We start from the raw sequence: 12,861 nt of genomic DNA on the forward strand, positions 1-12,861 counted from the left end.
CCTTAAAATAGACCAGGTAATTGCTTAGTCTAGCCACAATTGGTTGATTTTTATAGGCTATATCCATCCTTAGCAATACTATTCTACTAAAGACTGCCCAATTTCTGCCGACTGGAAGAGCCATTAAGTAACACAGTAAAACTACCATCTTTTTTATCCTTCTAAGATCAAGGCTAATAATCCAAGGCCCAAGGTAAGACACTGCCTTCAGTAAGGCATTACTTCCCATGAGCAAATGAAATGCATTTGTATTTTCCCACATCTGCATTTCACAGCAAGAATGCAACTCGGCCAACATGTTAATGCTGACACCACCAATGAAGAGACAAACTCTTAGACTAGAAAAACATCTTCACAGAACCAAGACCAATAACTGAACTGATTCATGGATCTTATTCTTTATTTTTTCAAAAGTTTAATAACTTCTCATTAGAGACATCATTCATGACAATTAAATAAAACTTGGAAACTACAGCAAAGTACAAGAAATTAAATGGCACTCCTGTTCCACAATCCAGAAATCATCACCATTAATGATTTTGCATACTTTCCTTGACTATAGTTACTATTTATTAAAGCTATTAGTTGACACAGCTTTATATAATCAGAATCTTATATCATTTTCAACCCAAAAAGTTTTAGATAATTACACAGTAAACATTTTCCAATGTATTTACAATTGTGAAAAATACAAATTAATGGCTTTGTAAATCTATCACGTGGGTAAAGTAAAATGTATGTTACTTATTATTTCTCTTATTTGAACCTTAAACATACAGATGCACATTCACTTGCCAAATATTTGGCTGTGGTATTCAAGGCTTTTCACGGAATAAATTTCTGTTACCTTTCTTGTGAAAATCCACACCCCAAATGTATACCGCGATTTTTTTCAGTTTCAGTTTATTTACTAAGGAATGAGACCTTAAAGTCACATGTGAAACAATCCAAGTGCAAATTTCTTATGGATATATAAATATATTTTCCCTTAAAATTACCCATAACTTCTTCAACAAGCATTTTTTAAGTGACTTCACTTTATCAAATATATCCAAAGTAATCAACTTACTTCTAATTGAAACCACAATTAATTCATTGGTTTGAATATTTAAATACATTACCTAATTACAGTAACAAGAAAAACCAGCATAAATAGGTCTGGGAGCTAATACAACTAACACCTGGTAAACACACTTCTCATTTGTTGAAGGCAGAAGCCCTACCAGCTGTGGCTGTTTGGCATGAAGGTGGCATTTGTCAGTGTTTTCAGGTAGAAAAGAGGCTCATACTGAAAACTCAGTTTAATGGAATTCAGGCAAGACAGTGTTTAACATAAACTTTTCTGCACCCCATTTTCACCTTTCTATTCATAGAGCCTCTAGATTTTGCCATCATGCTGACAAAAACTTTTGTTTAACAATAAGTTTGGGTAAGCAATCTCATTTCCTCTCTTCTTTATGTGCAAAGCCATCATCCTTAGTCTATGGGATTCATTCACAGTCTTATGGGATTTTGACAATACAGGCTTCCTGACCTTAAGGTATTCCTACCCTTCAGCACAGCTATTCAAAAAGTATATAACCTGATCTTAGTATTTGATCTATTTCTGTTTTCTTTTTACGAGTTTGCAAAAGTAGACATCACATCATCTTTCACTTTAACCTTCAGAATATTTGTTCTTAGGGACCCTTGCTACACAGCAAAGTCAAACAAGTAAGTAATAGTTGGGTCCAGTTGGTGGTATCTTTGGCAGACTATCAGGGTCTCACCAAAGTTCTTTCTAAGTACCATGGGCCAGTCAACGATGGGTATGTTGCAGGACGGTTCCAAGAGGGAATTCAGACGCTCTGTAGGAAACATGGCATATATGCAACACCCAACATTTACTTGGTAGGGTTTGGTATTTTAGTGTCAGTAGAACCTCAAGGCTATTATTCCAAATGTTCCCTGACACATTTCCATGGGCCACTCTCAGCATACGATGCAGTAACTACTGCAATCAGAAGCAAGTCAGAATGAGCAGAGAAGATAATTTTGGCTAGATTTCAGGAAGCAGAGAAATAAAGTCTGTGACTATTTTCTGTCATTGTTCTATTGGATCACCTACAAGCAGCCACAGGAGGAAAAAGAGTTAAGAAGATCAAGGAATAGAAGTTTAGAGGAACACTATCTTTTGTTGAAACATCTCCTAAATTTCTCCTTGGACTGGAAAACAGGGAATTTCTCTGGTTGTAAAGGCTCCCTTTACTATATAGCAAAGAACAGGTATGAGCAGATATGCTATTCACGCAGTTTATAATGGCAATGTCACCAGCTATGGGCTAGGGGCTTGAGACAGGTAATGTACACAGACATAGCAACACTGTGTCAGGGGCTTAGGATTTAGAGTGGGAAGAGATTACCTGTAAAATGATCATCCCATCTTCCTGATTCTTCAAACTATGCCACTTACACATGTCCTGGGCAAATTATATAACCAGTCTAAGCCCAGCTCGATTACCTGTATAATTTAGACAATCAGATAAGGCTGCAGGCCTAAATGATTGTTTTTTAATCCCTGTTTCAATAAATAAATAAGACAAAGTATGTAAAGTGTGGACCCTTCTGGCACACAGTAAAACTCCACAAATGGCAGCTCTAGTTATTACCTAAATTCTCAAGCCCCTTCCAAGACTGAGATTCTGTGAAGAATTCTTCTAAATTTCTAAAAGTAAAATCCAAGGCACAGAAATCAATCAGAGTTTGATCCCAAAATGATGATGAGGGTGTGATTTCCTCTTAGTGAAATTCTAACTCCCTGGCAATTCACTGGAAGGGTAGCCACAGGAAGAGTATCTGAGGAAGTAGACTAATATGTTCGAGAATTCTTATCAAATGCTGTGCATAAAAATTCTCTTCTCATAACCCTGGCCGTAATATATTACTGCTAAAGTAGTTGCATAGATTGAGATGTTTTTCTTGCTTTTTACAGTGTATACTGCATCCATGATACACACTGTCACTTCTAGGAAAAGTCCTCAAAGACAAAACCTTATCATTGGAAGCCGCGAAACTCCTATTACTAAAGTAAATTCTGAATTCAGTTTGTAGGCTTGTTTCTGACTAGCCTCTTTTTATGCCTCGGAATGGTAATCTATGATTTATGTACAATCACCAACCTGTCTTGAAAAATAAAGGCGCATAACAAAAAGAAGTAATACTTTGAAATGTAATTCAGGACGAAGTTTCCAAACACAGACTTGAAGCAAGATGCTTTCAAAATGCTAATATTAAAGTTCCTTGAAGTAAAAAAGCATACACCTAAGGAGCTCTTTGATGGTTGCAAGCAACCCATTAATCCTCTGGAACATAAACCACAATAACTCCTAAATTAAGAGGACGAAGAGAATGCAATGCAGACATCACCCATTTTTACTAAAGTTCTCTCCAAACTCCAAAGATTCAATGACAATAAGACAGTGTGGGAATGGAACTCAAAGGAACCATAAGAGCATCCTTCCTTTCATCAAAAATCTTCAGATTTTTGTGGATTTCAGATTTCCAGATAATTATAATCCAACAACCTCACTCATTTTCTCCCAAATTTCAGTTCCTCTCTTTGAGAAACGTATGCTCAAAACAGACTACAAAACCACCTACCATGCAAAGGATGAGAAATGGTGTGCTCCAGTTTGTGATTAAACTTCCAAGGTGATTTGAGGGAAGACTTCCACACCATATTCTACTGTGTATGCCAGGGTATCAGAGAGGAATACAGGAGAGATCCAAGGGCAGGCAAGAATACATCATCCCTCACTGTGATGGAAGATCCCTCAAGCCAGGGAGCAAACTAGCTCTAATATTTCAACGGAATTCAACGGCCTGATGTGGTTTTGGATGAAAATACCTAGTCTGTCCATTTCCCACTTCTCTTGACATTAAAGCAGTAGAGTGTTTGCAGCTTACAGGCTCTTTTGGAGTGGTACCCAAAGCCAGTTATTACCATCACCCCCTCATTATCCCAGACGAGGACGTTAAAGTTCAGAGAAATTAAACTGGTTCTTTGAGGTAGCACAGCTATCATGGGATTCAAGGCTACAGGTTTTGGGGGGATTTTTTTCTCTCCATACCAAATGTTGTCATCCTCCCACTAAAGTTCCTAACATATATGGTCATGACTGACTTACATTTTCAGTACTATTACCTGCAAAGGAGGCACTTTCCTAATCCTCAGACAGCTGGCTGTCACCACTCCTCCAGTGTGATGGACACTGTCAGGGCCACTGCACTTGTGAGAAGATCACAGCTAGCAGGTCAACCCGAAGGCAGCCTGCACACCTCTGCAACTTTTTGTTGGGTTGTATGCTTACCAACACATGGGGGGCGGGGGGGGGGGTAACACACCTGTTTATGCCAGTTGTTCTTACTGCAATTATGCAATTTAAAGTTTATGTAAGCCAAAGATATATGATTGTAGAAATGAAAGATAATTATAGTTTCTATTAAAACATAGCTGAATGCTTTGAAGAAACTCCAAATGGTGAGTTGTTAAAAAAAGAGAAAAAAGTAAAGAAAGAAAATTACTTTGAATTATATGGGCAAGAAAACTGTAAAAGAAAAAAGAACTGTAAAAGATTCCCAGGGCAGGGGGAATATGGTATATATGAAATGTCTGGGTTTAAATTCCTTCACCAGTGTCTTTGAAGAAGAAACAAGTAATCAGAGGTGTGGCTTATGGAAAAGAAAAAGAAAAAGATGCTAAGCTCAAATTAAGAGACACATTCAAAAAAATGCCTATATCGAGATATGGGAGAATGAATGTTGTAAAGATTTGACGTTTTATTTTAATTTTCTGGTTTTTAAACCGTTACTTTCACAGATTTTTTTAAATTAACCAATTAACTACCAGCATAGTAATACACCAAACCAATGTTTAATAAATATTCATTAAAATAAATTTAAAAATCAAAACATGACATTACAAAAACAACATAATTATATGAATGGATATAATAGCATATGTTCAATTGTACAATTGTTTTACAGAATCAGATAATAAGTACTGTCAAAATTAGTATGATCTGTAACTCAATCTATGTGGAACAATAAATGGCCATTAGTCTTCCATCAAGCTTTTGGAATCTTCAAAAAAAATTTTTTAATTAAAAAATAAAATAAGAAGACAATTTAATAACTCAACTGCATAAATGGGTAGGTTTTTTTTTGAGCTTTCTACACCAAGTTAGTCTAACATGTCTTATCAAAAGGACTGACTTTTAAAACAACTTGAAACAACAAGGCAATGTTAAGAATAAGAAAATTGCTTTTAATGACTACCGTTTATAATATAAGCTAAGAAATAAAGAGCTAAAATAAAATAATCAAATGTCTGTAAGGGGCCTTCAGACAGAGCCATGATCCAGTTATATAAAAGATGGGTAAGGCAGGAGTACATGAAATCCTCACAGAAAAGGTGGTGAAAATGGAAAACCAAACTAAGACCACGTCTCCCAAGACTTTCATTAATAATCACATGAATGGATTTCAGTACATTTTCATCCTGATATTACAAAGCTTTAAATTGAGTCTATTCCTCCCTTCTGCCTTCCATATGCCTATGGTTCTGGAGGAAACACTTTTCTGGGTGTAGACAAGTAAAATTTCTAGCATCCAAAAATGTCTCAGTGGTATTTGCCAACGCAGTACCAGCTCTGTGCCTCACCCAACACAAAAGTCTGAAGATAAAAACAGACTCAAAGGGAGAAAAATGAATTTCAGTTCTATTCACAAGCAATTCAAATGCATTTTACAGACTTAGATTTATGGCTCTTTCCTTGCTCTTATATATTTCAGGGCTAATTTCATGTTCCATTTTCGACACCTCAGATAGAATATTGAGATATGTTTGGCACTAGATATGAGAGGTTAAGAGGAAAGAATTTCCACATAAGAAGGGAGTTAAAAATCATCCTTCTCACTGTGGTGTGTAGAGGAGGAAGAGCTGGGAAACTACACCAGGGGGAGAGAGATCCTGTTCTTCTGGGGAGAGAGATCTTGTTCTTCTAAACACTAGACCTCCCAGGACAGCACTGATTTTAAACTCTGCACCAACACTCTTGCTTATGGTTTAACCTGGATTTAGAAAAGTTGGTTTCTTTACTAACAGAGAGAGGCTGCCACACACCAGCTTTTTTGAAGCTTTCTTTGCTTGTTTTTCTTTCTGACAAACATGGATCAACACTGTGTTTAAAGAAGGCTATCCAGAAAATTGCATAGATATAAAGGTGGCTGGATTCACCAGTGAAGCACTGCCAACCCCTTCTATCTTAGTCAGGAAGAGCAGGGGAGGAAGCTGAAGTCACAGCCTTAAGGCACTGAGACCAAATTAAAAATGGTTCTGAAAAGAACCTGGCTGATTCTATGCCCACATGTCTGCCCCCCCCCCCCTTTTTTTTTCTGTTAGGACCATGAAGCACAACATAAGTGTCTAAAGAGTAAAATGTACACTATAATTGACAAACGCAGAAAAGTCTCATAATCCTGTATTAAGGCCAAAGGAAATCAACATACACTCAGGCTGCAGCATGTGCTCATAAAAAAAGCTCTCAATTGGATTTCATAAGAAATATTGATTTCGAACTCGGAATCCTCTCACTTTGGCTACCACACGTGATTGGGGTCAGTCCTTTCTATGTTGGAATTCCTTTGAAGGCCTTGATTCATGTATCAATAGATAAATGACAACATAGGAGTAACTTGATTGAAACAAATCATACCTGAGGCTGCTTATAAAGGACTCAGAGTACTTTTACTGAAACACTGGAGATGTTTAAAAAGGATAAGAAAATCGTCAATGTTATCAACAGAACTCTTCAAAATTACAAGTTTAACTGGGTAAAGTTTGATTTAAATAGACTTGATTATACTAAAATTATCACCTACCATGTTTAAACATCAATGATACACTTTACATTTATTTTTTTACTAAATATACTATACAAGATTTGTGATCTTACTCACTGGAATTAGCTATATACCCTCCAAATATGACCCAAAGAATAACCCATTATTCAGGTCTTTAGTACCTGAACGTAGCCAAGGACTCTGGTCTTCTATCTGTTAAACAGTTAAACAGTGCTTTCTGCTGAGTAAAATAACAATTCGCATTTGCATTGACAACATTCTACATATATATATATATGTATTTCAAGTATGAAAATACAATTCAATGTGCCCCAAAAGGATGTTTATACACTGGTCAAAATCACTGTTCCTGTACTGTCTGCAGTAAACCTCCCTCTGGACTAAAAAAATGTGTAAACTAACCCTATACTTACAGCTGCAAAATGCTTCAAAGACATTTGGGGGAAAATAATTTCTTAAAGGCAGTATGTTCAAGATATTTGCTTTTAAAGCATCTGAAGGAAAGGTAAGTCCTGGGCAACTAACTGGGAACCCAAGAGACCCTAGTAACACAGAAGGAAGTTTTGGTCTGGCTCATGTTCTAAAGGTTAGAGGATGAGAAGAGTCAACCTCCAAGCCACTCTTCTCCTCCCTCTGCCTTTCAAGTTCAATCTTTCTTTATCTTTAATCCTACAGAAAATTAGAAACAGTCTCCTAAACTGGGCCTTCTCATAGCAAATACAGCTTTTGCTTGCAAAAATCCTATTGTCCATTAGCCAGTGTGTTTATTCTAGAGTGAACCAGCCTCTTCCACTCCAAAGAGCTGTGCTGCGTTTACAGACAGGATCCTTCTGATTGACCTAAGACGAACACAAAGACATTCATTCTATAAGCCTCGTGTTCAATTCAAAAGCATAGACCCTGACAATTAAAGAATCTGTGAGTTAGTCTCAAGAAAGACGAAAAAAAAAAAAGCATCATTCTTAGCTGTCCTCAGGTGCTACAACACAATCCACGCCCTTCATTAAAACAAAAAAAAAAAAAGGAAGGAAGGAAGAAAGAAAAGAAAAAAATCTATTGAGTCTGGACACAGCAGCTAGAAAAAAAAAGGGGGGGCAATTTCTCTCCTGGGAACTTTGGTGACAAAATCAAAACAAGTGAACAATATAAATGTAAGATATTCAGGCCATTCTTCAGCAGTGCTGATGATCCCTCAAATGAAATCTTTATTTCTTTTGTTAATCATCCTGTAATCTTTGTCTCAAAAAAATACTTAAACTATCCTTTTCCTTTAAATTACCATACAACCTACCTATTTAAACTCATCTTTTATGGAAACGACATGATTGTCCTTTCATTAAAATTTCCCTTGTTGATATAAGCAAACCAGGTCAGTTTCTGCTGGATTTGCATACTTGCAAATCCCTTCATTCAACTCCTTGTTGAAGGTTTAAAAAAGAGCAAGAACTGAACCTCAGATACACATAAAACAAATACTGCTTATATGTCTAAGTGAACATTGACACCATTTACAGATTCTTATCCCCCCTCCTTTCCTTGGGGGCTGAGAGCCCTGTCAATAATCATTATTTATTAAACAGGCTGCCATTCCCTTCTACAGAATGTAGGAAGGGAGCATGGAGGGGTAGAAAATAATTACCTCGGGCTTTTCTTTAAAGACCTCCGGTATGGAAAGCAAGAAAATCAATTGAGAAAGAACATGAAATATTCCCCCATATGCAAGCCCCCCCCACACACACACAAGGCTGAGAAGTACACCCACACTCCATTATTCATATCAACTATCAAAAGAAAAAAATAAAAAACCTGGGGTCTTCAGGATAAACGCATCTATTTTCAATCCACTGAATATGTTCACACAGACACTTGCACATCTTTTACCCATCCACAAAACTCAAGCAGCTAGATTTGTTGAGAGAAGCCTCTACACACCTCCTGAGAAAATGTGCTCTCAAAAATGACTGCTTCAGCCAAAGGAAAGAGAAGCAGTAAGTTACCGGTATGACTACCATTCTGGTTTGTGGCAGATTCCCTCCCTTCCCCTCTCTTCTCCATCTCCCAGTTTATCTTTTAGGCTATTTTTTTCCAAAGCAGAGTAAAAGCATAAGGAATGTCTCTCCTTGGACTTTACCAACAAATACAACCAATCCAAAAACAAAAAAAGGTTCAAGGGTTAAATAACACCCCAGCTAAGACCACAGGTCAGGGAAATGAAAAATTCCCAGATGACTGAAAGCTTGGTATTCCTACTCAAGAGTTAATGATAAGCACTCTTCCTTTCCCTCCAGATGTCATGGCTCAAAACAGAAATACAATATAAAGAAGGCACAGCCAGGCAGTTTTTGGAGAAGAGCCTTGCACAGAACTTGAGCTGGCAGGCTGGGGGTTTGTCCTAAATAACCTTCACAGGTTGCACAAACTGTTCTCAGATCCTGATCAATAGTCAGATCAAGAACCTTCCTAAGATTTTCTTAGAATAAGAACAAGGCAGGGGTGGTGGGAGGGTGGTGGGAGGTCAATTAGTCATCTAAAACATGTATAAAGGTATAGAGAAAATATCCACCTCCTAAACAGATAGAAAGCTATCATGCTTGGGGAAACAGGCCAGTACTGGCAGCAACTGAGCCAAGGTTGAAGAAGCTACACTCAAAGAGTGACCTGTTTCAAACGAATTGGATTTTCTCACCCTGAGTGCAGAGAACTGTGTCCCATTTTGCCTAAATTTTTCCTGCATGTAGGAGGGGAGTCGAGGTTCACACCCCACCTTTGGGAAATGAACAAAGCAAATGCTTGGCAAAGATGAAAAAACTCCTCCTCCGTCAGGACCCTAGAGGCGGCAGCTCTGCAGGGCTCCCTTCAGAATTCCCCCTAGTTAACTCACTCTTGGCGGCCACAGAATCCGTTTCTATACCTTGGAATGGCCATGGGCAGGGTAGGGGGTAGTCAATTTAGCCCCTCTCCACGGATCGCCTCCTTTCCCTACCTCCCACAATGGCTTCTAATTAACCCTTCCTGGTCCCTGCCCGGGTCAGGGCTGCTGGAAGTGTCCACAGCTTCACTGTACCAACATCTCCATCAAATCATCACACACACACAACCCGGCCCACCCCTACATGGACACAACTTCCCTCCGTGGTTTAACGTCGCTCGATTTGCATGTGTTTTTTTTTTCCCTCCTTCCCACCGGCGGGGGAAAGGGCTCAGAGCGTTTGGGAAGGCCCTCCCTCCCTCCCTACCCAGTTCTCAACTGGTGCCGGATCCCAGAGCTCGCCTGCAGGTCTGCAGTGAGGAGGGATTGCACTCGCTTTAACCCCTTGAAGAGAGTTAGTTCTCATTTGGGACCCACTGAAGTAGGGCCCGTGGAGCTTCGCTGACAATCTCCCTCTGCTTCATACCACCCCTACTCCCCACCCCCACCCCCCCACCCCCCCACACACACACTCGGGAAAAGGCCGGCATCTTTTTCCTCCCGTATGGCCAGTTTTAACTCTCACCTATGTTCCAAACCTGCAATGGGGTGGGGGCTGAAGAACGCTAGAAGACAGGCAGCGGCGAGGGGAAAAGAGAGCAGGAGGGCAGAATGGAAACTCAGCAGTAAATCAGAGTTCAGACACAGTGTTTACTTACGAAATTTGGGGCTGGTGCTAGTTTCTGGCGTGGTGGTGGTAGAGGAGGAGGAAGACGAGGAGGAGGAAGAGGAGGAGGCAGCATCCTGAAAGGGTGACAGGGTCCAGGAGGGAGTAGAATCATGAAGGTAGGAGGAGGTAGCGTATGCCGCAGTGGGCCAGGAGGGCATGGCCTGGGTACTGGGGGTTCCTGGCACCGGGGGTCGGGAGCCCGGAGTGCTGCTACTGAAGAAAGGGGCTGTAGTGGACAAGACCGTCGGGGGGGCCGCAGTGTTCCGTGCCGTGGTGGAGCGCGGGCTGGCCCGGATGGGCACCCGGTGCCCGGGAAAGCGAGTGGGCGCCCGCGTGATGGTGGTCAGGCGGGTGCTAATCCGGTTGGGCGTCCTGGAAGAGGCGGCGCCGCCGCCGGCGGAGGGGGTGGCGGGGGACGTGGTGGAGGTGGTCGTGGTGGTCGTCTCCATGGCCTTGGGGAAGGAGCTGGGCTTGGAGAGGAAGAAGGGGTCCTGGCCCATCCCCTTGGAGTCCACCAGGTCGGTGGGCACGTATTCCTTGACGGAGCCCACCACGATCCATTTGAGCAGCATGAGGCTGAGCCCCAGGCCGATGAAGCCGATGAACAGAGGCACCACGCACAGCCACGTCTGCTGCCGGTTCCACACGATGCAGTCGCTACAGCGTAACTCCCGGGGGGGCTCGGCCGCCCCTTCGCCGCCGCCGTCCGGGCCCCCGCCCGCCGCCGCCGCCGCCGCCGCCGCCGCCGCAGCCGCCGCGGTGCCCTCCTCGGCCGAGGCGGCGGCTGCCGAAGCGGCTCCAGGTGGCGAGGCAGCGGCCGCCCCTTCACTCATCCTAGGAGCCGGTCTTCACCTTCGCCCCCCCGAGGGCCGCGCCAGAGGCATGGGGCCACGCGGGCCGGGCGCGGGCGCGGGCGCGGGCTCCGGCGGCGGCGGCGGCGGCGGCGGGCTCGGGCGCAGGCAGCGGCCGCGGCGGCCGCATGCAAATCGGCTCCCTGCCCCCACGCCCCTCCCCCCGAGAGGCGGGCGGCGGGCGGGGAGGAGAGGAGCGGGGGAGGGGACGCGGGCCGGGGAGGGGGCGGTGAGGAGCTCGGAAGAGGGGCGAGACGAGCCCCCGGCGCCGCCGGCCGGTCAGGGAGCGGCGGGGCGCCTGTGCAGCCCGCCGAGCGGCCTCCTGCGCGCCGGGGCCCCGCGTCTGCTGCTGCTGCTGCTGCTGCCGCTGCCGCCGCCGCCCGCCGCCTGCACGCGCTCCGGCCGCGCCGGCATCCTCGAGGCGCCGCACCCGGCTCGCTCCCCGGGGCGCCCGCCCGCGCCGCCACTGGGCCTCGCGCCGCCCTCAGGGGCTGAGCGGGGCGGCCGCGCCACGCCGGCCGCCGGAGAGCCGCATTCCGACACAGGGGGGCCGGCCCGGCCGCCGCCGCCGCCCGCCCGGCCCGCCGCGCCGCGTTCCTCGGCGGCTGCTCCGAGGGTCCGGGCGGCAAGGTGCACCTGTTCTTCAGCCGGCCCGCAGCCAACCCTCGGCCAGCACTGTCTGGGAGAGACCAATCCGAGCGCAGCGCGGAGGGCGAACGGCCGGGCTCGCCTCGCTCCCGCCGCCGGCGGCTCCGCGCCGGCGCCGCTGCCCGAGAGTCAAACTCCAGCGAGCTGCGCCGCCGCCGCGAGCCCGGGGCCGGGGACGCCCGCGGCGGGTGCTGTCCTACCCGCCGCGGAGGGAGCTCCGCAAGCCGCAGAAGACTCGAAAGCACTGCCCGGCGCCCCTGGCCGGTCGCACTCGAAGGGGGAGACGTGCAACGAGAGACCGCGTCGGGGATCCCAGGGAACAGGGACCCCGGGCGGGAGGCGACTCCAGGCGGGTGCTGGCAGCCAGGCGGGTGCTGTGTGCGCGGAGCCGCGGCGGACGGGCTGGGCTTCGGGCAGAGTAGCGCCTCCCACAACACCTAATGGTGGTTTCTTAAGGCGCAGGAGATAAATAAATGATCCAAGCAAACCCCCGCTTGGAAGTGTGTGGCAAAAGCAGTTCCGGACCCACCGATTGTGAGCCCCTCTCCTGTGCGGATGCGGTGGGGTCAGAGACGGACGCTGCGGGGCGAGAGAGTGGGGGCGTGTGCGCCAGGGAGGGTGTCTGTGCGCTTCTCGGCCTGACGCCCCGCGCTGCGGGTTGGAGAGCCCTTTCCCTCCGACTTCCTGAGAGAGATGCTGGAGAAACAGACCTTTGTGCAATTACACCTGGCAGGTACCTCCTAGCCAGGAGTGATTTGTGATCACGTACCTTTTTTAAAAAGTATTGTCTTTAAGTGTAGATGTTCGCACAGGTGGACATG

At 44.9% G+C, this 12,861-nt stretch overlaps 1 protein-coding gene across 3 annotated transcripts in view; it reads right to left on the minus strand.

The window, feature by feature from the left end:
- NRG3 (neuregulin 3) overlaps positions 1-11,374 on the minus strand; it is a 1,075,402-nt gene extending 1,064,028 nt beyond the window's left edge. For all 3 annotated transcript variants that reach the window (XM_057735391.1, XM_057735392.1, XM_057735388.1), the window contains exon 1: positions 10,531-11,374. In XM_057735391.1, coding sequence (XP_057591374.1) covers positions 10,531-11,374 — 844 coding nt within the window. The remainder of the gene's footprint in view (positions 1-10,530) is intronic.
- Between the last annotated feature and the right edge of the window lie 1,487 nt (positions 11,375-12,861).

Source organism: Hippopotamus amphibius, chromosome 5 (assembly GCF_030028045.1).
Source record: "Hippopotamus amphibius kiboko isolate mHipAmp2 chromosome 5, mHipAmp2.hap2, whole genome shotgun sequence".
Taxonomy (NCBI): Eukaryota; Metazoa; Chordata; class Mammalia; order Artiodactyla; family Hippopotamidae; genus Hippopotamus; species Hippopotamus amphibius.